This window comes from Diceros bicornis, chromosome X (assembly GCF_020826845.1).
Source record: "Diceros bicornis minor isolate mBicDic1 chromosome X, mDicBic1.mat.cur, whole genome shotgun sequence".
Taxonomy (NCBI): Eukaryota; Metazoa; Chordata; class Mammalia; order Perissodactyla; family Rhinocerotidae; genus Diceros; species Diceros bicornis.
This window is the reverse complement of record NC_080781.1, coordinates 137,943,417-137,970,868: the sequence shown is the minus strand read 5'-3', so window position 1 is coordinate 137,970,868 and position 27,452 is coordinate 137,943,417. Positions and strand designations below refer to the sequence as shown.

At 59.8% G+C, this 27,452-nt stretch overlaps 1 protein-coding gene across 6 annotated transcripts; it reads left to right on the top strand.

The window, feature by feature from the left end:
- The first annotated feature begins 353 nt into the window (after positions 1 to 353).
- L1CAM (L1 cell adhesion molecule) lies at positions 354 to 26,854 on the top strand. Of its 6 annotated transcripts, XM_058534974.1 has the most exons (29): positions 362 to 427; positions 1,463 to 1,649; positions 10,109 to 10,326; positions 13,450 to 13,464; positions 14,087 to 14,192; positions 14,414 to 14,616; positions 15,658 to 15,780; positions 15,882 to 16,052; positions 16,349 to 16,460; positions 16,590 to 16,774; positions 16,949 to 17,080; positions 17,219 to 17,362; positions 18,094 to 18,205; positions 18,327 to 18,493; positions 18,604 to 18,760; positions 18,974 to 19,098; positions 19,259 to 19,369; positions 19,607 to 19,804; positions 20,040 to 20,110; positions 20,292 to 20,514; positions 21,877 to 21,992; positions 22,208 to 22,409; positions 22,504 to 22,626; positions 22,725 to 22,898; positions 22,998 to 23,141; positions 23,247 to 23,402; positions 24,133 to 24,267; positions 24,648 to 24,720; positions 25,408 to 26,854. In XM_058534974.1, exons 3-29 carry the CDS (start codon positions 10,251 to 10,253, stop codon positions 25,637 to 25,639), a joined length of 3,786 nt encoding a protein of 1,261 aa, XP_058390957.1. In that variant the 5' UTR covers positions 362 to 427; positions 1,463 to 1,649; positions 10,109 to 10,250; the 3' UTR covers positions 25,640 to 26,854. The 6 variants fall into 6 exon arrangements, with proteins under 6 accessions (XP_058390956.1, XP_058390957.1, XP_058390961.1 ...); XM_058534973.1 differs by lacking the exon at positions 1,463 to 1,649 and having other exon boundaries at positions 354 to 427; XM_058534976.1 differs by lacking the exon at positions 362 to 427 and having other exon boundaries at positions 1,011 to 1,649; positions 22,998 to 23,117.
- The last annotated feature ends 598 nt before the right edge of the window (positions 26,855 to 27,452 follow it).

The following is a 27,452-nucleotide window of genomic DNA, read 5'->3' as shown; positions in this document are numbered from 1 at the left end:
TGCGGCGCGTGCGCCCCGGTGTGGGGCACTTTCGGGCCAGGTACTCCGGGGCTGCGGGTGCGGGTCCGGCGGGACCTGGCAGCGGGGGTCCCACCGAGCTCTTGGAGGAGGCCACCAGGGGTTCTCAGCCTGCGCCGGGCTCCGCAGTCTGGCTCCCCCGGGACGAGGGGCGAGGGCGCGACGGGGCGGGGCGGGCGGCAGGGGAGGTGATCTCACTCCCCCTCCCCCGCCTCGCCTGCCCTCCCCTCCCCCTCCTCTGCGCGCACGCCCGCCCCGCCCCGCCCCGCCCCGCCGCGCCCCCGCCCCGCCGCCGCCGCCGCCGCCGCCGCCGCAGCAGCATCGGCATCGCAGACGCGCTCGGGCGGTGGGTCCGAGGCCGGCGTGCGCGGAGGTTGGGTGGGCAGCCGGAGCGGCGCCCGCAGCGCAGGTAAGGCGGGTAGGCCTGCCCTCGCCCCCGGCCGCGGCTGCGACGCCCCCGGCCCCCCGGCCTCCCGGAAGCCCAGCCCTGCCCCGGGGCCGAGAGCAGAGAGCGCCGCTCCGCCCGGCCTGCGCTCATGGCCGGAGCCCCACCCAGGCCGGGCACCCGGCTCCGGGCCCCGCGGACGGGAGCGGGGAGCAGGAGGGAGGCCGGAGGCCGGAGACCGACAGGTGAGGGATACCTGGGCGGCGCCCAAAATGCCGACCCGGGGAGGGACATTCCGGGGGCAGTCAGGCAGGGTCTGTGCGGGCAGGTGGGGGCTGAAGTTGGCACATCTCTACGGGTGTGTGCATGCGTGAGAAAGGGCGCGCAATGGGATGAGTGACCCCCATCGGCCGTGGTGGGGTGTGGCCCTGGGCGTGGCTGCCAGTCTTCCCCAGTAGAAGGGCCCTGTTTGGCCGAAAACCCGGCTGCCAGCCTGGTAGGGGGGAGGTTGGGCTAGGCTGCCCCTGCAGTGGGGGGAGGGGCGGGAACAGGGCTGGGCGCTGCCTGGCCCTCCTCCCCAAGGTGGGGGGGGGGCGGGCTTTGTTCTTCTCCCTCTTTTTTCCAAACCCTAGCCTGGACTCCCCAGGGCTCCCCTCCAAGCCTGCACCGGGACCAGGGTCTCCTCCCCTCTGAGGCCCAGGATGCATCTGTAGCGTGTTTCTGCAGGCCCTTGTGGCCAAGAAAGGGTGCACTGAGTGAGGTCGCCTGGGCACCCACCGATGTGCAGCTGTGCACATGGGTGTAGAATATGGGTCCATTAGGTAGGAGGGGTGAGGGAGCTAGGGCCTCACCGGCTCAGGGCCAGGGATTCTGGAAAGCAAGATGCTCGGGGCCCTGTCCCTGCTCACTGCAGGTCTTTTGCCCATTGCCGAGTCTTCCTGCCTCTCGTTATGGGAGGGGTCTGCAATTCCTATTCCTCCCTTCCTAAGGCAGATTTTTGGGTCTCTTGGTTGGGAGGGGTTGCAAAGAGCACCTAATACAACCTGCTGCCCCCTACAGGGTATCTGGAGCCCCGCCCATCACTGCCTGTCTAAGGGAGGCAGGCCCAGGGCCACCTGCCCACCCCAAGGAGTGGGGGCCTGGAACCCCCTCCAAGTAGGTGCCCTGCTTCCAGTTAACTCTGCCCAGAGGGTGGGGGCTTCTGGGCAGCCCAGTGCCATCTCTGCCAACTCACGTGGCTCTGACGGTGAGTAAGCCAGCCAGCCGTTCTTCTCATGAACTGCTGCCCAGCCCCATCTCTCTAGTCCTCTGTGGGGTGACTGGGGCAAGGGGCTGCCCGGGGCCTCTTGCCTCTGATCAGCTCCTTGCTGCAGGCGATGGGACTCAGCCTGGGCTGGCCTCTCACCTGTCACAGCACCCATGGGCTCCTGAGCCTTTGGGGTTCTCGGCTGTCTATGGCTACATGGCAAGTTCATATCAGGGCTGAGACAGGTCCCCTCTACTCTCCCCACCCTGGCTCCTGGCCATTTCTCTTTGCTCCATCTTAGTCTCTCTCCATACTCATTTATGTCTGTGTGTGTGCCATCCCCAAAGTAATACATCTTATTGTGGTACACTTGAAATATATGGAAAAGAACAAAAGAAATTAAGGATCGCTGGTGATCTGATCACCAAGAGAAAAATCCGCTCAGCACACCCCAGCCCCAGTCTCCTTGGTTTGCTATAACCTGCTCCCAAGAAGCTCTTCCCCCAATGCACAGCCCCAGCCCCCTGCAGAGCTCTGAGCGGGGGTACAGCACCCCGCTGCGGCTCCCTGCGTGGTACTGAGCTCCTCCCTGCCTGGGAGCTCAGTGGCTTGGGCTGGGCAGAGATTTGCTGGGCAGCTGCTCACTGCCAAGGGGCTGCTTTGGCCAGGCTCGGGGCTACCCTTGGAAAAGCCAGTGACAAACCCGACCAGTGCTGTCTTTGTCCTCAGGGGGTGCAGATTAGGTTTCTTTTTTCCTTTGTGACTATCTGAAGGGAAAAGGGAGGCAGGGAGTGAGGAAGGACCTCGTCTGAGGCCTACCCCAGTGGGCAGGGACACTCGGTCTGCACCCCCATCAGCCTCTCTGCTGCCGAGGCGGGTGCTTTCCATGGCACGCACTTGGGAAAGACCAGCTGGGGGATGGAGGAGGCAGCCCCGTGTGCCATGCCTGCCATTTCCCAGCCCAGTGACTTGCGACCCTCAGTCCCTCCCCTGCTTTGAGTCTCAGCCCTCTTGGCTATCACATGAGGGCCCAGACTCCTTAAGCTCCAAGGTCCCTTTCAAGGCAAACAGTCCCTGGTGCCACTCTAAATGGCTGCAACTGGAAAGAATGTCTCTCGGGGCACTCTTCTGGGCAGTGAGGGCCGTGTGGCCTTGCAGAGTGGCCCAACCAGGTCACGCTACTAATGGCCTGCAGCGTCTGGCTAGCCTCCAGGAGAGCCAGGGTCAAGGTGTGATGGAAGCTTTTCCCAGACTCCCTTCTTGGGCACAGGTGGCAAGGGCTCTGGTGTGAGGAGGGGAGTGAGTTCCCAGGGTGCCCTGGGGGAGAATGGAGTGGAGGTGGGGTCCTGTGCAGAGGTCGGCCAAGATGGCCACCCCAGCCAACACCCTGCTTCCCTAGGCCCCCTCTGTGATTCAGACAATGGGGGAAGCAAGGGGGCTGAATCCCCCCTCTAGGGTTCCACGCCAGCCAGCTGCTGTCTTTGCCCTACTCCTTCCTCCCATGATTGAGAAGGCTGGGTTTACGTCCCTGGGTGGGGCCGTCGGGAATAGGCCCTCAGCAGGACCTGCCCCCCAGTCTTTCTCCCTCCTGCTTCCTCTGCGCCTCCTCCTTGTTAGCCGCCCACCTCTCTATGCCCCGCCATGCCATCACCTTTCCCCTGTCTGCTCAGTCAGAGTCTCACTGTGGGGGGTGCACCATTCCCCTCCTCTCCTCCTCCTGCCTCTGCCTGCCCCACCCCTCCGGATAGGTACCCTTGGCTCCATCTCTCTGTTTCCCCTTTTGTCTATCTTCTCTCTCTGCTCCTCTCCCCTCCCGCCCTCCCACCTCTTCCCTGCCCCGATCTGCATGGCCCTGAGCTTGACCCCGAGCTCAGTGTGGGGGTGACCACTCTACTGTGGCAGCCACCCAGCACACAGCCACTAGGCTCCAAGCCTTTGGGTTGGGCCCAGACCTCCTGTGGGGGCCTCGTCTGACCTGGAGAGTGGACAGGGGGCACCTGGTGACCACCAGCCAGAGGACTGAGAGGCGGGCAGTTAGCAAGACCAGCCGCCTTCTCCCCAAATACCCACAGGCTCTTTGTGGAGAGAGGGAGGAGCCAGGGCAGGGTGGGGAGTTCCTCTGCAGAGGGAGAGTCTGGGCTGCTGGGCTTCCCAGAAGCTTTTCTTTGTCCAGTGCCCCCCAAGGCCTCAGGAGCTTGCCTGTGCCCTCCATGTTCTCCCCAGGTCACGAAGCTGCAGAGGGAGGGCCCAGCCAGTCCTGCCACTTGGCAGCTCACGCCAGTCTCTGGCCCTAAACCAGCAGGGACAGCTGTGTTGGCCTTGGATTGGGTGGAGCAGGAGGGCGGCCTTCTGGGCCTGTCCATCTTGATGGCAGTCTGAGGATGGAGCTTGAAGGGAGGGGATGAGTCCCCAGGAGCTCCCTCCCCTCAGGTCTCTGTCTAAAGTGTTCAGAGCCAGGCCAATTGGGAGAGGGCGGCCAGGTCTGGAGCTTCACATGGGGGCAGCTTTGGGCCTGTGGGTGTGTGTGTGGCTTCCAGTATTCCTATTTGCATGTGTAGGGATCATATATCTGGTTGAATGTGTGCATTTGTGTGTGTGTGTGTTCGTGAGAGAGCATGCACATACATCCTCCTGTGCCCACATGGAGCCCCTGGGGTTCCCCGACTGGGCTTGTGCTGGGAAAGGGTGAGGCTGATGGTGGGGGCCGCAGAGGCTGGCATGCCGAGCTGTGTGACTTGGGGCTTCCCGTTGAGGAGGTGCCCTCCGGCCCCTCCCCTGGCCGCCTGTGTTCATGCCTTAGGAATGCCAAGGTCCTGGGGACAACAGAGGCTCCATTGTCCACCCTCAGGCTTCCTGTGCCCCCTCGGCCCTTTAACCTTTGGAAGTGGAGAGCCCCGAGGGGGCTGGAGTGGCCTGGCAGTGTCTGAGCCATTTCCAGGCGCCCCTGCCCCGCTGCTTGAGCCAGGTGTCCCAGGCCTGGTGGGTCTAAGCAGCAAGCTCCGAGGCATGCAGCTAGCACCTCGTGCTGTGGGCTGGGCCCCTCTCGCCTCTCCCCTTTGCTTGGCACCTTCCCTGCACTGCCTGCCTGCTCTGCAGCCTTCTCTCCCCTCAGGGCCTGGAGGCAGGCCCTGCCGGTCCATAGGAACTGGATGTATGTTGCCCCCTCTGGCCCGGCCCCCAAAGCCCCCTCTAATGCTAGGTTCATTTCTCAGGTAGGGGTTTCGGAGCCTACTCTCCAGAGCCGGAAGGAGAGCTTTGAGGGAGTGGAGGGGGGTGCAGCTTTTAGGCCATGGGCATCAGTTTCCCCAACTGTCTGTGCGAAACTTTGCTGTAGCGCTGGCGTTTTAGGGGGCTGGGAGGCCTGAGTCTTAGCCCCTGCTCTACTGTGCCTCAGTTTCCCGTTCTGCACAGGAAGGGAGGCAGCACTGTCCCTGAGCCTTGACTGGAGAGAGGGACCTTCCAGGTAGCTGAGGCCTCTTTGTGAGGGGCCCTGGGGCCTTTGGCTTCAAGAAAGGGCTCAGAGCAATCGGAGATTCTGGATAGCAGGGGAGGGGACCAAGAAACCCAGACTGTCCCTCAGCGGACCAGGGAAAGGAGTTTGCCTTCTCTTGGACGGAGGCTTTGGATGGGGGTCGTGTAAGGCCCAAGCCTGAGGGAGGGGATGGCTCCTGCTCTGTGCTGAGGTGTGATGTGTCACATCCTGCTTCCGCGTGGCCTCCTCCCAAGATTGCCCTCCCTGCTCCCTGCCTTTGCCTACCATCTGCCTAGCAAATAGGCCCTTCCCCAGGGGGAGGACAGCTTGGAGGCCATCCTTGTTCAGGCCCCTGGCCCCGGGAATGTGAGCAGGCATACGTGTTGGGGTGCCCGAGTCCCTGAGAGGTGAGCTGACCCCCAGAGTAGTCTTTTGGCAGCTTCAGGAGCCTCCACCCCATCTAGAACCCCAGCCCTGGTGAGCATCAATGCCAGCTCTGTGACGTTGGGCACGATGCTGTAGTTCTCTGAGCCTCAGTTTCCTCATCTGTAAAATGGGGATAATGATAGAACCTCCTTCCCTGGGGTAATTTTAAGGGTTAAATCAGTGATGTGTGTAAAAGTGCTTAGAAGGGTCCCTGGCATGTGGTAAGTGCCATCCATGAATTTATTTAATAAAATGGGGCAGCTAACTGAGACACTGGGGTGGGGGAGGAACCGTCTGTCCTGGCTAGTGAGATCCCCCTTCCTTCCTCAGTGGAGACTGTTCTTCCACAAAGGGTTAACCTCTGTCCCACCCCTTCCTCCTCCTTTAAGGAGAATGGTCCATTACAGGTGAGCTGTCCTTGTTGCCGTGGAGACTGCAGCCTTCAGGGGGCTGAGGGTGCTCTCTTAGGGGGGCCCTTAGGGAGGGGCGAGGCGGGAAGCACAGAGGACGAAGTGGCAGTCCTTTAAGACTTCTGGGCCCCCAGGTCCCTGTGGGGGCTCCCACCCAGCAGCCTCCTTTATTATCTAAAGAACCCATTAGGCTGCAGCAAGCTTTCCTCTTGGCTTCCCCCATCTCTGCCAGTGGAGGGAGCTGGGCTCCATCTCCATGGAAACCCGTCAGCCACAGCCTAGGGGGAGGACGAGGAGGAGCCTTAAAGGAACACAGTGCATGAGATGTAGGTGACACCCACATCCTCATATACACACCGACAGGCTCAAAGACCCCCACCAGCCCTGCTGAGGAGACAGCCCAGGAATGGGTGCCCCCATGTACCCCCCAGAGCTACAAGGACATGAACCCAGCACCCACACTGATCATCTCACACACCCAGGGCACTGATCCCCCAGCCCTGCCCCTGCTTGGGCCTGCCGGGGCACGGGGCACTGCCTTCTTGTAACTTCTCTGTCTGGCAGGCGCATTTCTATCAGATACGAGGGGCAGAGAGGACTCCAGGCAGGACCTGAGAGCTGGCCTGGCATGTGTGCAGTGAGCACGCTCGGGGCACCCTTGGGGGTTCCCATGGTGTGTGCGTGTGTGTGTGTGTGTGTGTGTGTGTGTGTGTGTGTGTTCAGAGAGGAAAGCAGCCACCCCAGGTCTCACCCTGGCTCCACGACTTTCCAAGCCCTGGAGGACAGAGGAGAGGACACCCCAGGGGATGCAGGGACACAGTGGGACCAGAGTGCAGCCAGAGGCGGAGCTTCTCTGGGGTCCCACTGAGCCCCTCCTGGCAGGCTCCAGTGGACCTTACCTGGTCCACGTCAGTGCCTGCCACGCCCTCTCTCCCTGCCTGCCTGTGTGCGGTGAGTGAGGTCCCAGGGGAAGAGCAGCCTGCCTTTGTTGTGCACACCCCCAGCACAGTTGGTGCCCATGTGGGCGTGCACACGGACACTCACTGTTGTTCCTGTGGAAGCATGGGCACCGCCTCCCAGCCAGGTGGCTGCTCACTCCACCTTAGCAGCAATCTTGGAAGAATCCACTGGGGTCCTCAGGGTGCTTCTCCCTCTCTCCCCTTGGGGGCCCCCACCTGCTCCCTGAGGGCCAACTAGCAGTGGTTTATTCATCTTGTCTTACAACTGTCCCCTTGCCCCAATGCCACAAGTGGCCAGGGACCTGCTGCTCTGCCTCTGTTGTCATGTGTTTTGTCTTTCTGGTCCTGTCTCACGGCTTCTCCGCTCTCTGTTTTTCTCTCCGCCCCACCAGTCAGTCCAGCCTGACCTCCAAGCCTGAGAAGCCCCCATCCTCTGACGCAGGCCTATCTCCTCTCCTCCTCTCCGCCCCTTGCCTGGCACACCCCCAAGGGACAAGGACTCTGAGGAGGCACTGCTAGGCCTGTACGCATGTGCATGCCCCTCACTCTTCTCACTCTTTTGGCCATTTCTCATCAGTGCTCTCTGCAGCTGTCTCTCACCCTTTGTACTCCTCTTTCCTCTCCTCTTCCTTTCCCCACTGCCTAGGTCTGTTTCTGGATTTCTCCATCTTGGTTACCGTGGTGGTCTAGTGTCTGTCTTTGTCTCCCATTCCCTGCCCCACTTCTCAGCCTCTCCTGCTCCTTCCTGCCTCTTTCTCGCCCTGTCTGTCACCCTTCAGTCTTCCCCAGCCTGCCCCCACTTTGCAGACATGGCCTTGGCTCCATCTGTACACCAGCTTGTGGAACACTCCCCCCTTCCCCTGCCCCTGGAGGTGCTGACGGGAGGTGGGGGGCCTGCTGAGCTGACAACCTGAGCTGCTTGCTCTGTAATTGCCTGAGGAATGGTGAGAGATCAGAGACACAGCAGCAGTGGGAGGGGAGGAGGCAGAGCCCCCTCCCAGCTGTCAAGGGCCTCTCAACCTTCTGGCTCCTGCCTGTCTCTAAGTGCCCGGGAAAGTGGCGAGCTGGGTGGCAAATACCAGGAGACTAAAAGAGGTTGGATGTGAGACCATGGGGCACTGAGATGGGCCAGAGATTGGGGACCAGTGAGCTGGGGCTATTGTATTTCCCCTGTGTTTGTACCTGGGGTATACATGCTAAACCCCATTCTGGGAGTCTAGATTTGGAGAACAAATGGAGGAGCTGGCATGACGGCAATCATCATTCCAGCAAACAGAGCACCCGGGCATCCTCGAATACAGGAAGGTTCTTCTTTGAGCTTCCCCTCGCTCATTTCCCTCCCTTCCTCCTCCTAAGACCAGAGCACTCAGAGCTCCCAAGGCTGCTGTTTGATCACCTGCCCTCTGATCTGAGTCTCCTACTGCTTCCTACAGGCCTTGAAGTTGAGGCCAAGGCCACCTGGGGCCCACCCTGCTCGCTCTGGCTTTGTGGGGGAAGGTAGGGGTGGGACAGGTCCGCTGTTGGGAGTTGACCATGTGTTCCCCATTTCCTACTGTACAAGTCATTCTCTTGGCCTTCAGCCCATCCACGTTGACCCACTTTGGTGCTTCTCTACCTCCCCCTCCAGCTTTGGGTAAGGGAGTCTGAGAGCTCCAAGCTGACTACTGTTTGTCACCATCCACTTTCCCTGCCCAGTCCCCAGGAAGTCTGCTGCATTCCCCACTCTTCTCCGGTCACCTTACACAAAACCAGTTTGTGGCTCCTGGTTGTCTCCTGACAGAGTCTAGATGCCTTAGCACAGCATCCTAGGCCTCCCCAACCACCCCTCCAGCATTTGGCATGAGGCTTGGTCCCCTCTTTGATAAGGTCTTGTCTGGGCACAGGATGCCCAGTACAGACTTGGTGAGAGCATCCCGACCAGCCTACAAGCTCAGTCACCCAGTAACATGCTCTTGACCCTCCAGCACTTTCACCACTAGCCTCCTTCTCACACACCTTCCTGTTGAGTCAAGCAGTCTGTTTTCTTGAGAATCTGTTTCCTCTTCCAGTCATTGGCAGAGAAGCCCCCAGTCTTTGGGACTCCTTGCATACAGGTGGAATGTGGGCATGGCTGGTGTCACTTGGGCTTGGGGTAGACACATCTAGCAGTTAAGCTCTGAAGATTCAGAAGAAGACCCAGAAGTTGGGTCTGCCAGACACTCGAGAGGTGTCAGAAACACTGCCCCAGAGCTTTCCCTGACCCCTTCCCTGACCTTGGCTTGGAGCATCTGGAAGGCTGAAGGCCACAGTTGCCTCTGTGCCCCCTCCGGGGACCTGAGGGACAGCAGAAAGGTGCTTTCCTCCTTCCCTCCCTCTTGCCATTTCTCGTGGACAGACTTCCTTCCCCCTTCTTTCTTCCTTTTCCTCAACCTATTCTGTGAAATGTAGCCTTCGTGGGCCCCTTTCCTCCCTTCTCTGTCCCCACTTCCCAAGCACCCTCCCACACCAGCTTTTTAGGCCTGAACAGCACCCAGGGATCAGTTGGCTCTGAAACTTAGAGCAGCACGACTGCGACAAGAGTTCTCTACGTACGTGTGTATGCATGCTTGTGTGTGCACGCAGATAGCAGACATGAGGATTCATCCCCCACAGATCCAGACAGACACACAAGAAGACACACACACTCCTGCATGCACACACAGCCAGCAGACCCATGTATTGATTCCCCAGACACACCCACTCATGAGTGCACCTCCCTCACAGAGAAGACACATACAAATGAGCTTTTGCATGCACACACACAGCCACATAAATACTGAGGTGCTTATTTGGCTACATGCAGATCTACATCCACACTCATGCCCGCAGGCACCTACTTGTTGGCACCTCAAGTCACACATGGGGACGACATGCAGAGAGAGGCCTGTAGCATGCCTAGGGGAGCTGATTGGGGCAACAAGTTGATGCTGGAGAAGCAGCTGGTGTGGAAGGCACAGAGAGAGAGTAGGAGGGGAATGAAAGGCATCCTGGAGGCCCAGCCAGTGCAAAGTCTCTTCAAGATTTCTCCCTCCAAATTGGTGGGGAGGGAAGGAGAGGGGAGCCAGCCAGTCGGTGGCGCAGCTGGGGGAGGGGCTGGGGGCGGGGCCAGGAGCCCAGGCTCGCCCAGATGTTAGTCACTAACATTGGTCCACTCTCTATTCTTTCCTCCCCCAGCCTTCGCTTCCCTCCTCCCCTCTCCCAGTGCCCCCACCCCTGACTCCCACCCCAAGCTGCCCACCAGCCCCCTTCCCTCCGGTCAGAGCCTGAGCCGACCCAGCCGGCTGTGCCGCGCCGAGCCACCGGCGCCGCTGGGAAGATGGCCGTGGTGCTACGGTACTTGTGGCCTCTCCTCCTGTGCAGCCCCTGCCTGCTCATCCAGATCCCTGAGGAATGTGAGTAGCTGGAGGGAGCCTCTGCGCCTCCCTTCACCGCCGCGCTGGGCTCCTCTTTATCTTCTGCTTTCTCACCTTCTCCCGATTGCGGACCCTTACCCCCTCACCCCTTCTTTCCTGGGCACGGAGTGAGCGGAAGATACCCAGGACGTTGGGTACCTCTCAAGAGAAAGAGTGGAAAACACGGGATGTGTCAGCACCACGGACAGGGAACAGGCGCCGGCGGTCCTGTGCAATTTCAGCACCACGGACAGCGGGACTGACGCTGGACTGGCCTCCTCTGTCCTCTCTCTGGGCCCGCCCCACCCCTCCCCACACTCCTCCCCCAGGGGTGTGGCAGGCAGGAGAACGGGGCCGTGGTCCCCAGTCCTCAGCTAGCTTGTGAAAGGCCTGGATTCAAGTCTTTTTTTTTTTTTGTGAGGGAGATCATCCCTGAGCTAACATCCGTGCTAATCCTCCTCTTTTTTGCTGAGAAAGACCAGCTCTGAGCTAACATCTACTGCCAATCCTCCTCCTTTTTTTTTCTTCCCCAAAGCCCCAGTAGATAGTTGTATGTCATTGTTGCACATCCTTCTAGTTGCTGTATGTGGGACACGGCCTCAGCATGGCCGGAGAAGCGGTGCGTCGCTGCGCGCCCGGGATCCGAACCCGGGCCACCAGTAGCGGAGCGCGCACACTTAACTGCTAAGCCATGGGGCCGGCCCCTGGATTCAAGTCTTGCTCCTGCTTCTGACTTGCGTAATCCCATCTTATGCCCTTGGTAGCCCTGTCTGAGAACTAAGATAGGAAAAGACACCTTGCAGAGGCCCTGCAGCCTTTTGGATCCTTATGATTTGATGTCTGGTTATTTGGTGGGGCTGGAGGGGTGGGGCTGCTGGAGCATTACATTTGTAGGGGGTCACAGGTAGTTGTGTGGGAGTTGGGGGATGTGGTTAGAGAGTTGTGACTGAACATGAGCATTTGTGTTTGCTTGTGAGTTGGACAAGCTGTATATTTGTGTGTGTGGTTGTGATTGACTAAGCATGGATATTCCTGAGTGTGATTTTGATTTCCTGTGTGGATAAGTTTGTGAGTCACTGAAGCTGTTACTTAGTTGTCAGGTTTGTGGAGGTCCACAGTTGTTTGACTGAACATTTGATTGTAATGGATAGTGTGTGCATGTGAGTACCTGTTTGTGTGTGGGGGGTGTGTTACTCTGATGGTGTCTTCTCCTGAGTGTGAGCAGGAGATGTAAACCCACTGCTGTAAGTGGCTGTTGGGCCTGTGTGAGGGGCATTTCACGGGGTAGCATTTGTGTATCTGAGACTGCTCCTTGGTAGCTCCAATCCCTTCATCCCTTACCTTGCCAAATTTGTCTCTGAGCCTGGACCTGGAGGAGGCCAGTGTCATTGAGAGACGTGCTGGGGGCTGCAGGTGGGGAAGATTGTCCATGCCAGGAATGGGACAGGGACTGAGGGAGGTAGGCTTGGAAGGCATCTGGCATTAGGAGGGTAGTGAGGGTTTGGAGGAGGCAGAGAGGGGCTGATGGGACAAAGGTTGGGGATGCCCCCGTAGATATGCACACGGAGGTTCATGCAGTCATGCCTACACAGACTCCCTCAGCTACAGATGCGTGTGGATGTGCACGTAGGCAGGCATAGACGAGCCACCTGTATCCAACCAGGCACAGAAATACGGAAGGGGCAGAGACCCCAAGGGGACATATAGGAGGCATGCAGACACACACAAGTGAGGGGTTTAGACACAAAGGAACACAGTCATCCACACAGACACAGAGGTGGGTGTACAATACAAAATTGTACACTGAATGCAAGCATGCACACATACAGCCTTCAGATGTACTCCGGCAAGACACACCCATATACAAACACACTGGCAGACACTCACAGACATACTGCGGTACCCCCCGCAGCATCCACACACGTGCCTGGACTCACACATGTACTTGTCCTCCTTCCCCCTCTGTCTCCTCTCAGTTGCTTTTCAGGTCTTACCCTGGGCATCAGCCTGCCCTGCTACCGCATGGGCTGGGCTATCTGGCCAGGTGTGTCTGTGTGGAGGGGCAGGGAGACTTGAGAGAAAGGCAGGAGCGGGGAGAGAGGAGGCGGCTGCCCTGGGCACTGGCTGGCCCCTGTTATTGACTTGGTACAATATGACAGGTGGCCCGATGCCTCCCTGGTGCAACCTGTCCTCCAGCTTGGGCTCTCTCCCTCTCCGGCCACTCCAGGCCCTTTTGTCTCTTCTCCTGCTTCCTCCACCCAGTCGATTTTCCCAACCCTGTCATCCCTGTCACTGTCTCTTGCTCTTGGGTTGCCTGCACTGGCCCCTCCCCAGCTCAAGGCTCCCTCTGTGGTGTCCCCAGGGAGGCCCCTCCTCTCTCCTGGGGACCCTCACACTGAGGTCTTCTGCAGAGACAGAGCTTTCAGAGGCAGCGCACTGCTCGCCTCCCCTCCCTCTCTCCCCTCCTCATGGCCGCGCTGGCCAGTGCTGAGCTGAATCCTGCGGCAGGGGCAGTAGCTCTGGGAGGAAGGAAGGGGAGAAACCGAGGGCTAGTGCCAGCCCTGCAGGCAGTGGGAACGCAGATGCAGTGGGGCCTTTGGGAGGATTTTGCGGGGAGGGGGCAGCTGGGCTCTGAAGGCTGGGCCCGGGTAATTGAAAACATGGAGCTGCACTAATTGGATTAGGAGGGAAACGGGCTGGAGCAGGGGAGGGTGCCCTAGCTGCGGGCTGTCTGCCTCCCAGCCTTCTGAGGCATCCTAGGTGGGATGGGGGGCAGTTCTGCAGGCCCTGCCAGGTGGATGCCAGAGTCTGTCCAAAGGGCACTCCTTATTAAAGGCACGAATTTCTCTCTCCCTACCCACTAGAGCCGCAGCCTGGCTCCCCCTGGGCATTGCCCCAGCCCGGGACAGGTGATCCAGGCTCTGTCCTGTCCTTCTGGGTCTTGACCTGCCACAACTCCAGCCCGGCCTGTGCCCCCATGTTACCGGGCCATAGCTTCCTCTCCCGCCTTCCCCTTCCCCAGGGGTCTGCACACGCTTACTTCTTCCCATGCATCGGGCCCCCTGCTGGGGCTGCGCATCAGCGTTTCTCTCCACTCTCTCCCTTGCTGCCTGGATTTCTCAGATGAAGGATACCACGGTAAGTTGGGGGGCGGTGGGAGTGTTTCCTAGAAGGCCAGGGTGAGAGGGCAAGAGGGGGTGCTCAGCTTCCCTGTGTGCCGTGTGCCCTGTGCGTGTTGTCATCTTTTCTGGATCTTGGGTCCTTGTCCTGCTGTCTCAGCCTGTCCCTATCTTGCACCTGTGTGGGCTGTCTTTGTTCTGTCTCTGTTCTGGCCTGGGTTTTCTTGTTCCTCTCACCGTTTCTTTCTGGTACTCTGTCCTTCTCTCTGGGCCCCTCTCTCCCTGTGAGGAGTATGTCCTTGGTTTCTGTGTCTTTGGCTTTTGTTGTCTCTCATTACTTTGTCTGTCTCTTTGGCTTCATCTCTCTCTTTTAGGCATCTTTCTTGGTCACTTTTGTTGCTGTCTTTTCTCTGTTCTCTTTCTACATTTGTGCCATGTCCCTCTCTCTCCCTCTTTTCACGTCCTATGTGCCTGTGGCCGAGCTAGTCCGTCTCTCTAGCTTCTTCTTCCTCTCCCCGCATCCCCATGGCCAGGGTGCCTCTCAGGGCTCCAGACCCTGCTTCCTTCATGGTGGAAGGGGTTGAGGCTGTGATGCCAGCCAGATGCCATCCTTACCACCACTCTCCCCATCCTGTCCCCAGTGATGGAGCCGCCTGTCATCACAGAACAGTCTCCACGGCGCCTGGTTGTCTTCCCCACAGATGACATCAGCCTCAAGTGCGAGGCCAGCGGCAAACCCAAAGTGGAGTGAGTGACCTTCACCCTCTAAGCCCTGTTGTTGACTGCTGACCTCAGCTGCCAGCCCTCATGCCTCCCAGCTTCTGATCCCAGGCACCCCTGATCCCCCTCATCACCCTTGGTCCTGCCCCTGTCCCAGCCCATCCCTGGGGGCCCATTGCCTCTGGCCTGTTCCAGCCCCTGTCCCGAGTTCCTGGGACTCAGGCCTCTGAGCCCTTTCCTGCCCACAGGTTCCGCTGGACTCATGATGGCATCCTCTTCAAACCCACGGAGGAACTGGGCGTGACTGTGCACCAGGAACCCCACTCTGGCTCCTTCACCATCACGGGCAACAGCAGCAACTTTGCCCAGAGGTTCCAGGGCACCTATCGCTGCTTTGCCAGCAATAAGCTGGGCACTGCCATGTCTCACGAGATCCAGCTCATGGCCGAGGGTGCGAGGCACTGCGGGGACAAGGGAGGGCCTGGGGCACATGAGAGGGTCCCTGAACAGGTCTCAGGGAGCTCATGTGGGAGTCAGGGCTGGGAGCCGTGCTTCCTCAGCTGGTTTTTTAGTGTGCCGAGGGGACGGGGTGCCCTGCCAGCCTGCAGCTGTCTTCCCCCCGCCCTGTCTCTTTCTCCACCATGTTTCTGCTTGTTTCCATCTTCCCTTCCCTCTCTTCTCCTCTGCCCTTTGCCCCCTCTTAGCCTTGGGGCCTGCCACATGGTGGATGCTCGTGGGCTCGGGCATGTTGACCAACAGTGGCTGGAGGATTGATTCTCTGCCTGCTTTGCCCCTCCCTCTGGCCTGCCCTGTCTCTGTCTGAGTCATTGCCTGGGCTTGGGCATCTGTCTCCTCTCCATCTCCACATTGCCATTTCCTTCACCACTTTCAAGTTGTCTCTCTCCACCTCCCCCATTGCTCTATTTCCCCTGCCCTCTGCTTTCTCCTCCTCCCTCCTGCTCCCATATCTCCTTGTCCAACATGGCCTCTCTGGCTCCCTCCTTCCTGCTCTCCAGCTCTGTCTCTGTCTTTATCTGTGTCGCCCTTTCCCTGGGGTTTTCCCCCTGCATTCCACCCTTCCCGAGCCTTCTGCCTCCCAAGCATGCTCCTCTCCCCTCTCCGCCCCTCCGGTTACCTTGGGAACCGTTGCCATGGTTTCTGTGTCAGGATGATGGAAGGGTCTGTGACTCCCACATCCCTCTACAGCTCCCCTCCCCCGCTACTGCACCTCAGCCTCCCCCTACCCGTGCTCATCCCATCCTCAGGAGTGGGAGCTGAGAATTGTGGCAGGTTAACCCTTCACAGCCATCTGACCTGCCCATCCTCTCCTCTGCATGGAGTGCCTGGCTTCACCTTGAACCCAGAAAGGACCCAGAGCCTCTTCCTCCCTTTATGTGAACTCCCTCATGGCCTGGACACCCCTCCTCCTTTCCCCTGCTTTGGCCTGGAGGAGACTTGGGACCCACAGTGCCAGCCTCTCTATCCCTTCTAGGTGCCCCCAAGTGGCCAAAGGAAACAGTGAAACCTGTCGAGGTGGAGGAAGGGGAGTCGGTGATTCTGCCTTGCCACCCTCCACCCAGTGCAGAGCCACTTCGGATCTACTGGATGAACAGCAGTGGGTGCCAGAAGGGGCTGCTGCCTGGTATGGGGTATCCGTGGGTGTGTCTTCCGGGATGGGGGTCCTGACCTCTGCCTTGTTGCCCCCCACCCCCACAGAGATCTTGCACATCAAACAGGATGAGCGCGTAACAATGGGCCAGAATGGCAACCTCTACTTTGCCAACGTGCTCACTTCGGACAACCACTCAGACTATATCTGCAATGCCCACTTCCCTGGCACCCGGACCATCATTCAAAAGGAACCCATTGACCTCCGGGTCAAGGCCAGTGAGTCCCAAAGGCTCTGCCAACCCCGCCCCCCTCCTCTCTCACCCTCAGGCATCAGGCATGGCCCATCCCATAGAGCAGACGACCTCAGTGTTCCTCGAGGGCAGCTTGGCTCCCACATCAATCCTGCTCAGATCTCTTCCCAGGTGGCAAGAGCAGAGATGGGGCCTTCCCTTTAATTAAAGGAGGAAACTGAGGCCTCAGGGGCTCGCTGGTGTGTGCAGAGTCACCCAGCCTGGTAATATCCTGGGTGGAGGGAGGAGGGGACCATGCGCCCACCCCCTTTCTCCCCGCAGCCAACAGCATGATCAGCAGGAAGCCACGCCTGCTCTTCCCCACCAACTCCAGCAGCCACCTCGTGGCCTTGCAGGGGCAGCCGTTGATCCTGGAGTGCATCGCTGAGGGCTTGTGAGTCCGGGCACCCTGGGTGGGGCCGGGGTGGGGCAAGGCCTCTGCCGTGGAGCAGGGCTGAGCGGCCTTGTCCTCTCTCCCCTCTTTTCTCCTCACTTGTCCTTTCTGCACCATGGCCCCGGGCAGTCCCACGCCCACCATCAAGTGGCTGCGCCCAAGTGGCCCCATGCCAGCCGACCGAGTCACCTACCAGAACCACAACAAGACCCTGCAGCTGCTGAACGTGGGCGAGGAGGATGACGGCGAGTATCGCTGCCTGGCTGAGAACTCGCTGGGCAGTGACCGGCATGCCTACTACGTCACTGTGGAGGGTATGGTGCCTCTGCTGGGCATGACCCCCCATCCCATTGCATAGGCTTCTCAGAATGACCTCTGGGGACAGTGGTCTGTGATGCCCACCGTCACGGGAGGCAGGCGGGGTCTGGCCCAGGGGCAAGAGCTGGCTGCAGGCTGCGGGCTCAGGGCAGATCTCCCCTTCCTTGCAGCTGCCCCATACTGGCTGCAAAAGCCCCAGAGCCATTTGTATGGGCCAGGAGAGACCGCCCGCCTGGACTGCCAAGTGCAGGGCAGGCCCCAACCAGAGATCACCTGGAGAATCAATGGGATCCCTGTGGAGGGTGAGAGGGCCTCGGGCAGGGACAGGGAGCATGGGGAGCCCTGGGGACTATGGGAGAGGGAGCGGAGGGTGAGGAGGGGCCTCGGCGAGGCTCACTGCTCTGGCCCGGGCCCATGGGGCCCACCTGCTGCACACACAGAGCTGGACAAGGACCAGAAGTACCGGATCCAGCGTGGAGCCCTGATCCTGAGCAACGTGCAGCCCAGTGACACGATGGTGACCCAGTGTGAGGCCCGCAACCGGCACGGGCTCCTGCTGGCCAATGCCTACATCTATGTTGTCCGTGAGTGCCAACCAGCTGGGCCCGCCTGCTGTCCGCTCCTTGCCTCATAGCCCCCAGTCTGTCCCTGTAGCCCATCGGACAAGGCCACCAGACCAACTCAGCCAGCAGCTGGTGTGTCTACCACGGCTGTCGTTCTCCTTGCTGGGGCCCTGCACCCCATCTCTCGCCCATCCTCACAGCATTGGGTGGAGGGAGTGGGCGTGGAGGAAGGGCAAGGTCCTGTCACTACTTACAGATGAAGAAGCAGCCTCAGAGAGTGGTCTGGCTCACCATGTGTCGCTGAATGGAGGCTCACCCTTGCCAGGATGTGCCTGAGGCCAGCCTGGTGGCTCCTTTCCTAGAGCCTTGGGAAAGACAGGGGCTGGGCCAGGCAGGCCTGTGGGAAGAGGTAGACCATCAGTGGGGCCTCGACTAATTAGTAAAACTTGAGTGGCTGGGACGGGAGGCACGTCTGGAGTGGAGGGGCCGGTGTGTCCCAAGGCAGAGAGAGGCTCAGCCCGGGCGTGGCCAGAGCTGGGCACAAGGAAGCAAGGTGGGCAGGGCTCCTGAGGGCCTGAGAATGCCAGGCACAGTCGGTGGTGGCTTCCAAAGTCTGTGAGCCCTCCTGGGAGAGGCTGCTCTGCCGAGCCCTGCGTCTGCTCCCTGATCCCTCCCTCTGGGCACAGTGGGAGCAGTGGGCTCTCTCCCGGCCCTGAGTCCTTCCCTGTCGCCCGTGACTGCTCCTCCCCCAGAGCTGCCCGCCAAGATCCTGACCCCAGACAACGAGACATACATGGCAGTCGAGGGCAGCACCGCCTACCTTCTGTGCAAGGCCTTTGGAGCCCCTGTGCCCAGTGTCCAGTGGTGAGTGCCCCTGCCCTGGGGCAGGGGGCACCCTGTAAGCCATCTTGTGGCCCAGGGAGCCAGGGAGGGCAGGGGACCCCAGCCTGGGGAGCTCTGAGGCATGCCCCCCTGCTCACACTAGGCTGGACAAGGAAGGCAAGACTGTGCTGCAGGACGAGCGCTTCTTCCCCTATACCAACGGGACCCTGGGCATCCGAGACCTCCAGGCCAACGACACTGGACACTACTTCTGCCAGGCTGCCAATGACCAAAATAATGCCACCGTTGTGGCTAACCTGCAGGTCAAAGGTCAGATGACCCTCCACCCCCACTGACATGATCAGCAGTGCCTCCAGGAGTTGGGGTCAGGGTCTCTGCAAGACACCAGAGTGATCCTCCCTTCCCATCATTGCCCTCAGATGCCACTCAGATCACGCAGGGGCCCCGGAGTGCAATCGAGAAGCAAGGCTCAAGAGTGACATTCACATGCCAGGCCTCCTTTGACCCCTCCTTGCAGCACAGCATCACCTGGCGTGGGAATGGTCGCAACCTCCAGGAACTTGGTGACAGTGACAAGTGCGGGCCCAGCCCCAACCTGGGCTTGGTGGAAGGGGGCAGAGGGGGAAAGCAAAATGTCCAGACCTTCTGGCCTTATCCATAGGGGAGTGCCCCTGCTTTGAGGGGGAATGTTCTGGCAGGAGAGGGAGAGGAGGAGAGCAGAGCGCAGATGGCAGGAAGTGGTGGGTGTGCTGTGAGCAGAAGGACAAGCATGCCCCCTGCCCCCACCAGGTACATCATAGAGGATGGGCGCCTCGTCATCCACAGCCTGGACTACAGCGACCAGGGCAACTACACCTGTGTGGCTGGCACCAAGCTGGACGTGGTGGAGAGCAGGGCAGAGCTCCTGGTGGTGGGTGAGTCCTAGGGTGGTATCGGGCTCGAGGCCTGAAGGTATGGGGGGCACAGGCCTCCTGGCGTAGGAGCCCAGGCTCACATTGCAGGGTCCTTTTGAGCTGGGGGGTGGGGCAGCCGGCTCAAGAGTGGGCCAGAGAATCCACCCTCCGTGGCCCTCAGGGATCCCCGGGCCGGTGCCTCAGCTGGAGCTGTCTGATCATCACCTGTTGAAGCAGAGCCAGGTGCGCCTGTCTTGGAGCCACGCTGAGGACCACAACGCCCCTATCGAGAGTAAGAGGCCTGAGCATGGCGCCACGCACCTCCTCCACCGCCACCCCTGCTAGCCTTCCCTGCTTGCGGCTCCTGCCTCCTCCCAGGGCCGTGGCTCTATGACTGCCCACCTCACTTGGACATGCACCTGTGTTCTGGGGCTCACGGTTCCTTGGGGAGAGCCAGACCTGTGCCCCCATTACCCCTCCCCCATGTGCCACATGCTGATGACTCCATTGCCGGTTCACTTCTTTGCAGAGTATGACATTGAATTTGAGGACAAGGAGATGGCGCCTGAGAAATGGTACAGTCTGGGCAAGGTGCCAGGAAACCAGACCTCCACCACCCTCAAGCTGTCACCGTATGTCCACTACACCTTTAGAGTCACTGCCATCAACAAATACGGTCCCGGGGAGCCCAGCCCGGCCTCTGAGACTGTGGTCACACCTGAGGCAGGTGAGCCACCTGGGAGGGGGCCTCAGACACCAGGGCCCCGGGCTCTGCAAGGAGGGCCTGAAGAGGTGAGCGTGCCCAGCTCCTCTGCTTCCGGGTTTCTAGCAGAAGCGGGTTCCCTCAGGGCTGCTGGCTCCTGGCTTCCAGGGCCAGAATGGGCCATTCCTTCCTTGGTTCTCAGCCTTCGTAGCCTCAGCAGGAGCCCATAGCGTTGATGTGTTGACACATTACTTTCCAGCCCCAGAAAAGAACCCCGTGGACGTGAAAGGGGAAGGGAACGAGACCAACAACATGGTCATCACTTGGAAGGTGAGGGGCCCTGGGGCTGAGCTCGCCCCTAGACATCAGGCCAGGACCCAGGGGTTCACTGCTCCCCCTGTCTGTGCTAAGGACCAGAGGGTGACTGGGGACATGAGGCTGGGCTGGGTGGTTGGTCACAGGAGGGGGTTGCTCCTGGCCGACCAGTATCTCTTCTGTTCACCCCCTCCAGCCGCTCAAGTGGATGGACTGGAATGCCCCCCAGGTTCAGTACCGTGTGCAGTGGCGCCCTCAGGGGACACGGGGGGCCTGGCAGGAACAGATCGTGAGCGACCCCTTCCTGGTGGTGTCCAACACGTCCACCTTTGTGCCCTATGAGATCAAGGTCCAGGCCGTCAACAGCCAGGGCAAGGGCCCTGAGCCCCAGGTCACCATTGGCTACTCTGGGGAAGACTGTGAGTATTTGGCTGGCCCTGCCCATGCGGAGGGGGTGTGGAGCCCCTGTGCTTGCGCGTGCATGGTCCACTCCCCTCCCATCATGCCAGGATCCGCCCCTGCGTGCCCAGTCCCTCTCTCTTTTTTTTTTTTTTTTAATTTTATTTATTTATTTTTTCCCCCCAAAGACCCAGTAGATAGTTCTATGTCATAGCTGCACATTCTTCTAGTTGCTGTATGTGGGACGCGGCCTCAGCATGGCCAGAGAAGCAGTGTGTCGGTGCGCGCCCGGGATCCGAACCCGGGCCGCCAGCAGCAGAGCGCACGCACTTAACCGCTAAGCCACGGGGCTGGCCCGTAGTCCCTCTCTCTCTTTTTTTTTTTTTTTTTTTTTTTGTGAGGAGATCAGCCCTGTGCTAACATCCGCCAATCCTCCTCTTTTTTTGCTGAGGAAGACAGCCCTGGGCTAACATCTGTGCCCATCTTCCTCCACTTTATATGGGACGCCGCCACAGCATGGCTTGCCAAGCAGTGCGTCGGTGCGCGCCTGGGATCCGAACCAGCGAACCCCGGGCCGCCGCAGCGGAGCGCGCGCACTTAACCGCTTGCGCCACCGGGCCGGCCCCAATCCCTCTCTCTTAATAGCACATTTCCTAGGAGTTAAGATATTTTCTTTTTTTTTTTTTGGTGAGGGAGATCAGCCCTGAGCTAACATCCGTGCTAATCCTCCTCTTTTTTTGCTGAGGAAGACTGGCTCTGAGCTAATATCTATTGCCAATCCTCCTCCTTTTTTTCCCCCAAAGCCCCAGTAGATAGTTGTATGTCATAGCTGCACATCCTTCTAGTTGCTGTATGTGGGACGCAGCCTCAGCATGGCCGGAGAAGTGGTGCGTTGCTGAGCGCCCGGGATCCGAACCTGGGCCGCCAGCAGTGGAGCACGCGCACTCAACCGCTAAGCCACGGGACCGGCCCTAAAGATATTTTCTTACATAACCAAAGTGCGGTTATGAAAGTCCAGAACTTACCATTGATACCATATATTTATGTAGTTGGCAGCCGATATTCCAATTGTATCAAAGGAAAGAAGCAGGACAGCTAGACCCATGTGGAGTCTTGCCTTTCCTCAAATCTGGAATGTTAGCAGGTGTTAACTTTGGTCACCTGGTCAAGATCTTTGCTGGTTACTCCTTTGTGTAGTTACTGTTTTCTCCCTTGCAACTAAAAGACAGGCTGCAGGGAGAGACCCTGAGACCATGCAAACGCCCTGCTCATCAAACTGCCTGCCCACCATGTAACATCCAAATCCATCTTCCCCTGCGGGAGGGGTCTGGGCTGGCCTCAGGATGCCACAGGCCCTCATCCATGTCACCGGCTATTTCCAGACCCCCAGGCAAGCCCTGAGCTGGAAGGCATCAAAATCCTCAACTCGAGCACCGTGCTGGTCAGGTGGTGGCCTGTGGACCCAGCCCAGGTCAAGGGCCACCTCCGGGGATACAATGTAAGGGTCCAAGGGGCTGGGGGGATCCCTGGAGTGAGGTATGAGGTCACCAGGAGTGACAGGATTGGGAGTGGGCCTCTGCCACATGCCAGCTGCTCTCGCAGAAGTCCTCAGGTTGGGAGGAGAGGGTTACCGTTGAGGGCAGTGGGGAGCATGTGCCCAGGGGTCACTGCTGGATGCCTTCTGCCCCTACGAGGTCTCCTGTCCACCTACAGGTGACGTACTGGTGGGAGGGCAGTCAGAGGAAGCACAGCAAGAGGCATGTCCACAAAGGCCACGTGGTGGTGCCCGCCAACACCACCAGTGCCATTCTGGGGGGTCTGCGGCCCTACAGCTCCTACCATCTGGAGGTGCAGGCCTTTAATGGCCGGGGGCTGGGGCCTGCCAGCGAGATGACCTTCCGCACCCCAGAAGGAGGTGAGCCTTGCATTCCGTGGCGCCGCCCCCCCTTCCCTCCCTACCCCAAGGAGGGCCTGGACAAGCACCTGCCAGTCATCTCTGTGCCCCGCAGTGCCCGGCCACCCCGAAGCGCTGCACCTGGAATGCCAGTCGAACACCAGCCTGCTGTTGCATTGGCAGCCCCCGCTCAGCCACAATGGCGTGCTCACTGGCTACGTGCTCTCCTACCACCCTCGTACGTGTGTGATGGGCCCAGCCTTGCCACGAGGTGGAGGGGAGCGGGGTGGGGTGGGCAGAGCTGGCGACCAAAGCCAACTCCCCCTGTCCTCACAGTGGACAACGGGGGCAAGGAGCAGTTGTCCTTTGACCTTCCGGACCCTGAGCTGCGGTCGCACAACCTGACCAACCTTAGCCCCCAGCTGCGGTACAGCTTCCAGCTGCAGGCTACCACGAAGGAGGGCCCTGGCGAGGCCATTGTGCAGGAAGGAGGCACCATGGCCCTATCCGGTGAGCTGGAGAGAGTTGAGGAGGCCTTGCCAGGCAGCCCGGACCAGGAGGGGGGCCTTGGACTGCCTCGAGGTCCCACATCCTCCTCTTGCTCCCCAGGGAACCGGAGTTTTGGCAACATCTCAGCTGTGGCTGGCGAGAATTACAGCGTGATCTCCTGGGTCCCCCGGGAGGGCCGGTGCAACTTTGGATTCCAGATCTGGTTCAAAGCCTTGGGGGGTGAGCACAAAAGAGGACCCTGGGGTAAGGGGAAAGGGGGGCTCTGGGCCCAGAGGGACTGGGCGTGGCATGGAGCCAGGGTGCTGCCTGGTACTCCTGCTCACCCCTGCTGCCCTCTTGCCCCTGCAGACGAGAAGATGGGTGCTCATCTCCCGCCACAGTACGTCAGCTACAACCAGAGCTCCTACACACAGTGGGACCTGCAGCCTGATACCCGCTACGAGATCCGCCTGCTCAAGGAGAGATTGCTCCTGCACCAGATGGCTGTGAAGACCAATGGCACCAGTGAGGCCCCATGGGCACCACCCAGTTAGCTGCCCTCGGTCCCCGGCATGGTCCCACCGCCCCAGGCCCCATGCCACAGCTCCTCTCTCTGCTTCCCTCAATCTGGCTGCTCTTTGGGCCATGATAGAGAAGTCCAGGCCCTTGAAACAGGCCCTTCCAGTCCTCCTCCTGTTGTAACTGTTTCCAGTCCAATCATTTTCAAGATTTTATTTATTTATTTTCTCCCCCCAAAGCCCCAGTAGATAGTTGTATGTCATAGCTGCACATCCTTCTAGTTGCTGTATGTGGGACTCGGCCTCAGGATGGACGGAGAAGTGGTGCCTCGGTGCGTGCCCGGGATCCGAACCCGGGCCACCAGCATCGGAGCGCGTGCACTTAACCACCAAGCCATGAGGCCGGCCCAGTCCAATCATTTTCATACAAGATCCTTCTCCCTGCCCCCACGCCCTGTCCCCCAGAGGGTCCCCCCAAGCATCAGTTACAAGCATTGCCTCAGCCCCAGGTCATTACTCCCCCCCGGGCCGTCTGGTGTCTGTGGGCCTGGCCCTCACCCTGCCGCCACCCAGGCCCTGGGGGCAGAGGGCTTGTGAGTGGATGAAGCCAGAGGCTTGGAGTTAGCCCCACACACAAGGCCATGAACCTGGGACGTGGGTTCAGGTTGTGGGGCTGTGGCACCTGGGGGGCCTCACATCTCACCCTGGGTTCCATCTTCTTCCTGCCTCCCGCTCAGGCCACGTAAGACTGCCTCCCGCCAGCTTCACCACCGAGGGCTGGTTCATCGGCTTTGTCAGCGCCATCGTTCTCCTGCTCCTAGTCTTGCTCATCCTCTGCTTCATCAAGCGCAGCAAGGGCGGCAAGTATTCAGGTAACCCCGAGCCCGGTGCTCGGCTGTGGAGACAGAGCTGAGGGGAGAGGGGAGCCAAGGGTCACCCTTCGTCCCTTCTACAAGTCCTCCTCGGTCCCCAAGCCCCTGGCAGGATGGCATGGGCGTGTCGGGGGCAGGCAGGGAGTGCAGAGGGAGCTTCTGCACAGACCGGGGGCAAACAACAGCCAGGCCCACATGGGGGAGTGGTACACTCTTGAAGGCATCTTGGTTTCTGAGAGCGGCCGAGACCAAGTGCTGGGGGCACTTGGAGCACAGAGGGAGAGCCTCCCCCGGGTCCCCTGCCTGGGGATAGGACCCAGTGTCCAGGGACAGGCTGAGGGGGCAGGAGAGGAAGCTGGACCCTCTCTGTGTGTCTCCAGTGAAGGATAAAGAGGACACCCAGGTGGACTCTGAGGCCCGGCCGATGAAGGACGAGACCTTCGGCGAGTACAGGTGAGCTGGGGGTAGCAGCGGTGCAGGCGGCTGCCCAGCAGCTCCCTTGCCATCATGTCTGACCCTGTCTCTCTCTCTTCCCTGTGCTGCCCGGTGTTGTCAGGTCCTTGGAGAGGTAAGGCAGGGGTGGTGGGAAGATACTATCAGACCCCGATGGCAGGGACCCTCCTGTGGACTGTGTGCCTGGGAGTGCCATTGGCCACCGCTTGCTGGGGCTCTGCGCTCCCCCAACCCTCTGGCCCAGCAGCTCCCTGTTTTAGGGAGAAGCCAACACACCCCAACTCCTCCTCCCCCTACTGACACTCAGCCTCTGGGCCTGCCTGTCATCTTCCCAGCTCCCCGTCTCTGGGCTCTGCTTTTGTCCAGCTCCCCCTCAGGCAAGGAGCCAGGCCCCATGAGCCCCCCCAGGCTGAGTGCCCACTTGCTCCCTCACATCCCCCAGGATCCTGGGCAGGCCAAGCCTTTCTCCTTTGGTGGTGTGCCCCTCTGCCCTCCCAGGTGTGTGTCAAGGATGAGAGCCTCTTCCCCAAAGCATTGGGAGCGCATGGAAGGCAGGTGGAACCTGGCGCTGGGGCTCTGCCCAGCCCCACCCTCCAGCCAGGCCTCCTCCCTAAGGCCAGCACCTGTCAGCTCCTGCTGGGCTCTGCTGGGCAGCCTCCCACTCCTTCCCACCCTTTGCCCCTGCAGTGACAACGAGGAGAAGGCCTTTGGCAGCAGCCAGCCTTCCCTCAACGGAGACATCAAGCCGCTGGGCAGTGACGACAGCCTAGCCGACTACGGGGGCAGCGTGGATGTCCAATTCAATGAGGACGGCTCCTTTATTGGCCAGTACAGCGGCAAGAAGGAGAAGGAGGCAGCGGGAGGCAATGACAGCTCAGGAGCTGCCTCCCCCATCAACCCTGCAGGGACCTTGGAGTAGGGGGTCCAGCCAGGCAAGGCCAGGCAGGGCACAGCCTGGGGTCGGGCTGCAGGGGAGTCAGGCCAAGACCCCCGAGCCTGGCACCTGTGCTGGGGCCCTGGCCTTAGGACTGAGACCCCTCTCTCTCCACCAGGCTGCATCCTTGTCCTCTGGTCCTGGGCCTGTGGGAGGCTTCAGTCAGGCACCAGAGGAGAGGAACTCACTGCCTTGGATCTCCCTCTGATTACCCTGTCCTCACTTTATTGCCAAAACCCAGCTGCACCCCTTCTTGGGCACACACTGCTTTGCTCCAGCTTGGGGGCCAATCACCCACACATCAGGAGCCTTCAGTTGCTGCCTCACCAGCCTTTGGGCAGAGAGAGGCCATGGTGGGGGGGGAGTGGGGATGGCCCCAGAGGGGTCTCCCAGATGCTGCCTGGTGGGGTCTCCTCAGAACCAGCATTGGCACCTCCATCCCCAGCCTGGCTGGGACCAGGGACAGAACTCGGTGTACCCGCCATCTGCTCCCTTTTCTTTGCCCTGTCTGCACCAACTAGGTGCAGAGGAGGCCATCTGGAGAGCCCAGAGTCCCCACCTGCCAGTGTCACCTCGGTCAGTACCCCTCCTCCCGCTGCCCACCCCATCTTGCGGCCGCCTTTCAGGAGCTCCATACACACGCTGCCTTCAGTACCCACCAGACAACATCCAAGTGGCCTCTGTCACCGCCAGGTGTGGGGCAGGCACATTTCCTCCCTGCCATCCGGTCTGGCCTCTCTCCTGGCCACCACCACACCCCAGGACCCTTTAGAAGCCCGCCAGCCTCCAGTCTCAACAGTTCCCTTCCTCAGCTTCCCCTGCCCCCACCTTGGGAATGTAAATACACCTTGACTTTGAAAGTTTGTCCCCTTGCCCTCTCCCCATTGCCACTAGTGTGTAGGCAGATGTCTGAGTCTCTAGGTGGTTTCTAGGTTTTATAGTAATTAGCTTTGATGATCCCATCCCAGGAAAAATAAAAAGACAAAAAAAAAAAAAAAAAAGGAAAAAGGAAAGATTGGTTTTCCCAGCTCTGCTGTGCTCCTGCCTGGCAGCCCCAGTCTCCCTGTATGCCTTTGCTTGGTCTGTGGATGAGCCCTTTACAAACAAACAAAAGTATATATATATATGTACATAAATATCAGAATTATAACAGGCAAATAAAAACCTGGAAACAAAGAGAAACTGTTGTCGTTTTACTGAACATGGACTCCCTGGCCATGTCCTACACTGCTGTGTGGAGCCAACCTTGGAGAGCAGCCTGAGACCTCCTGCCTGCTGTTCTCGGCCTGCTCCGGAGCCGGAGCTGGGACCAGGAGTTCCGCCTGCCCTGCCAGGCCTTGCCCTCTGCACCGTTTACCTTGCTGCCTGCCCCTCTTCGAGACAGCTCTGGGCTCGCACCACAGTTGGGCCCCTCATTCCTGCAGCAGGGCAGGTGTGGGGACGTTGTGTGGCCGGGGCCCCCAAGTCCCGGAGCCCTTGGCCCTCAATTTATTGGCCAGCGCCCAGGAGCTTCTTCCCTGTCTAACGTGACAACCGACCTGCAAGAGCCCACCTGGCTCCCTGCTTCAGCGCCCTGGTGGACTCATCCTCCCTGGGGTGCTCGCCCTCTAAACCAGTAAAGCGCACTTCAAATGAGTGACCACAAGCGTCAAGTGGACCCCCAGGGATAGCCAGACTGCCTTGGGAATTTCTGAGTCAGTTGGCTCCCTGGCTCTCCAGGTGAGGGTCCCGCATCTTTCCCCAGCCCCCGGCCACCACTCTCAGTGGAGGCCTTTGTTTCATCTTTAACTGAGCGAGT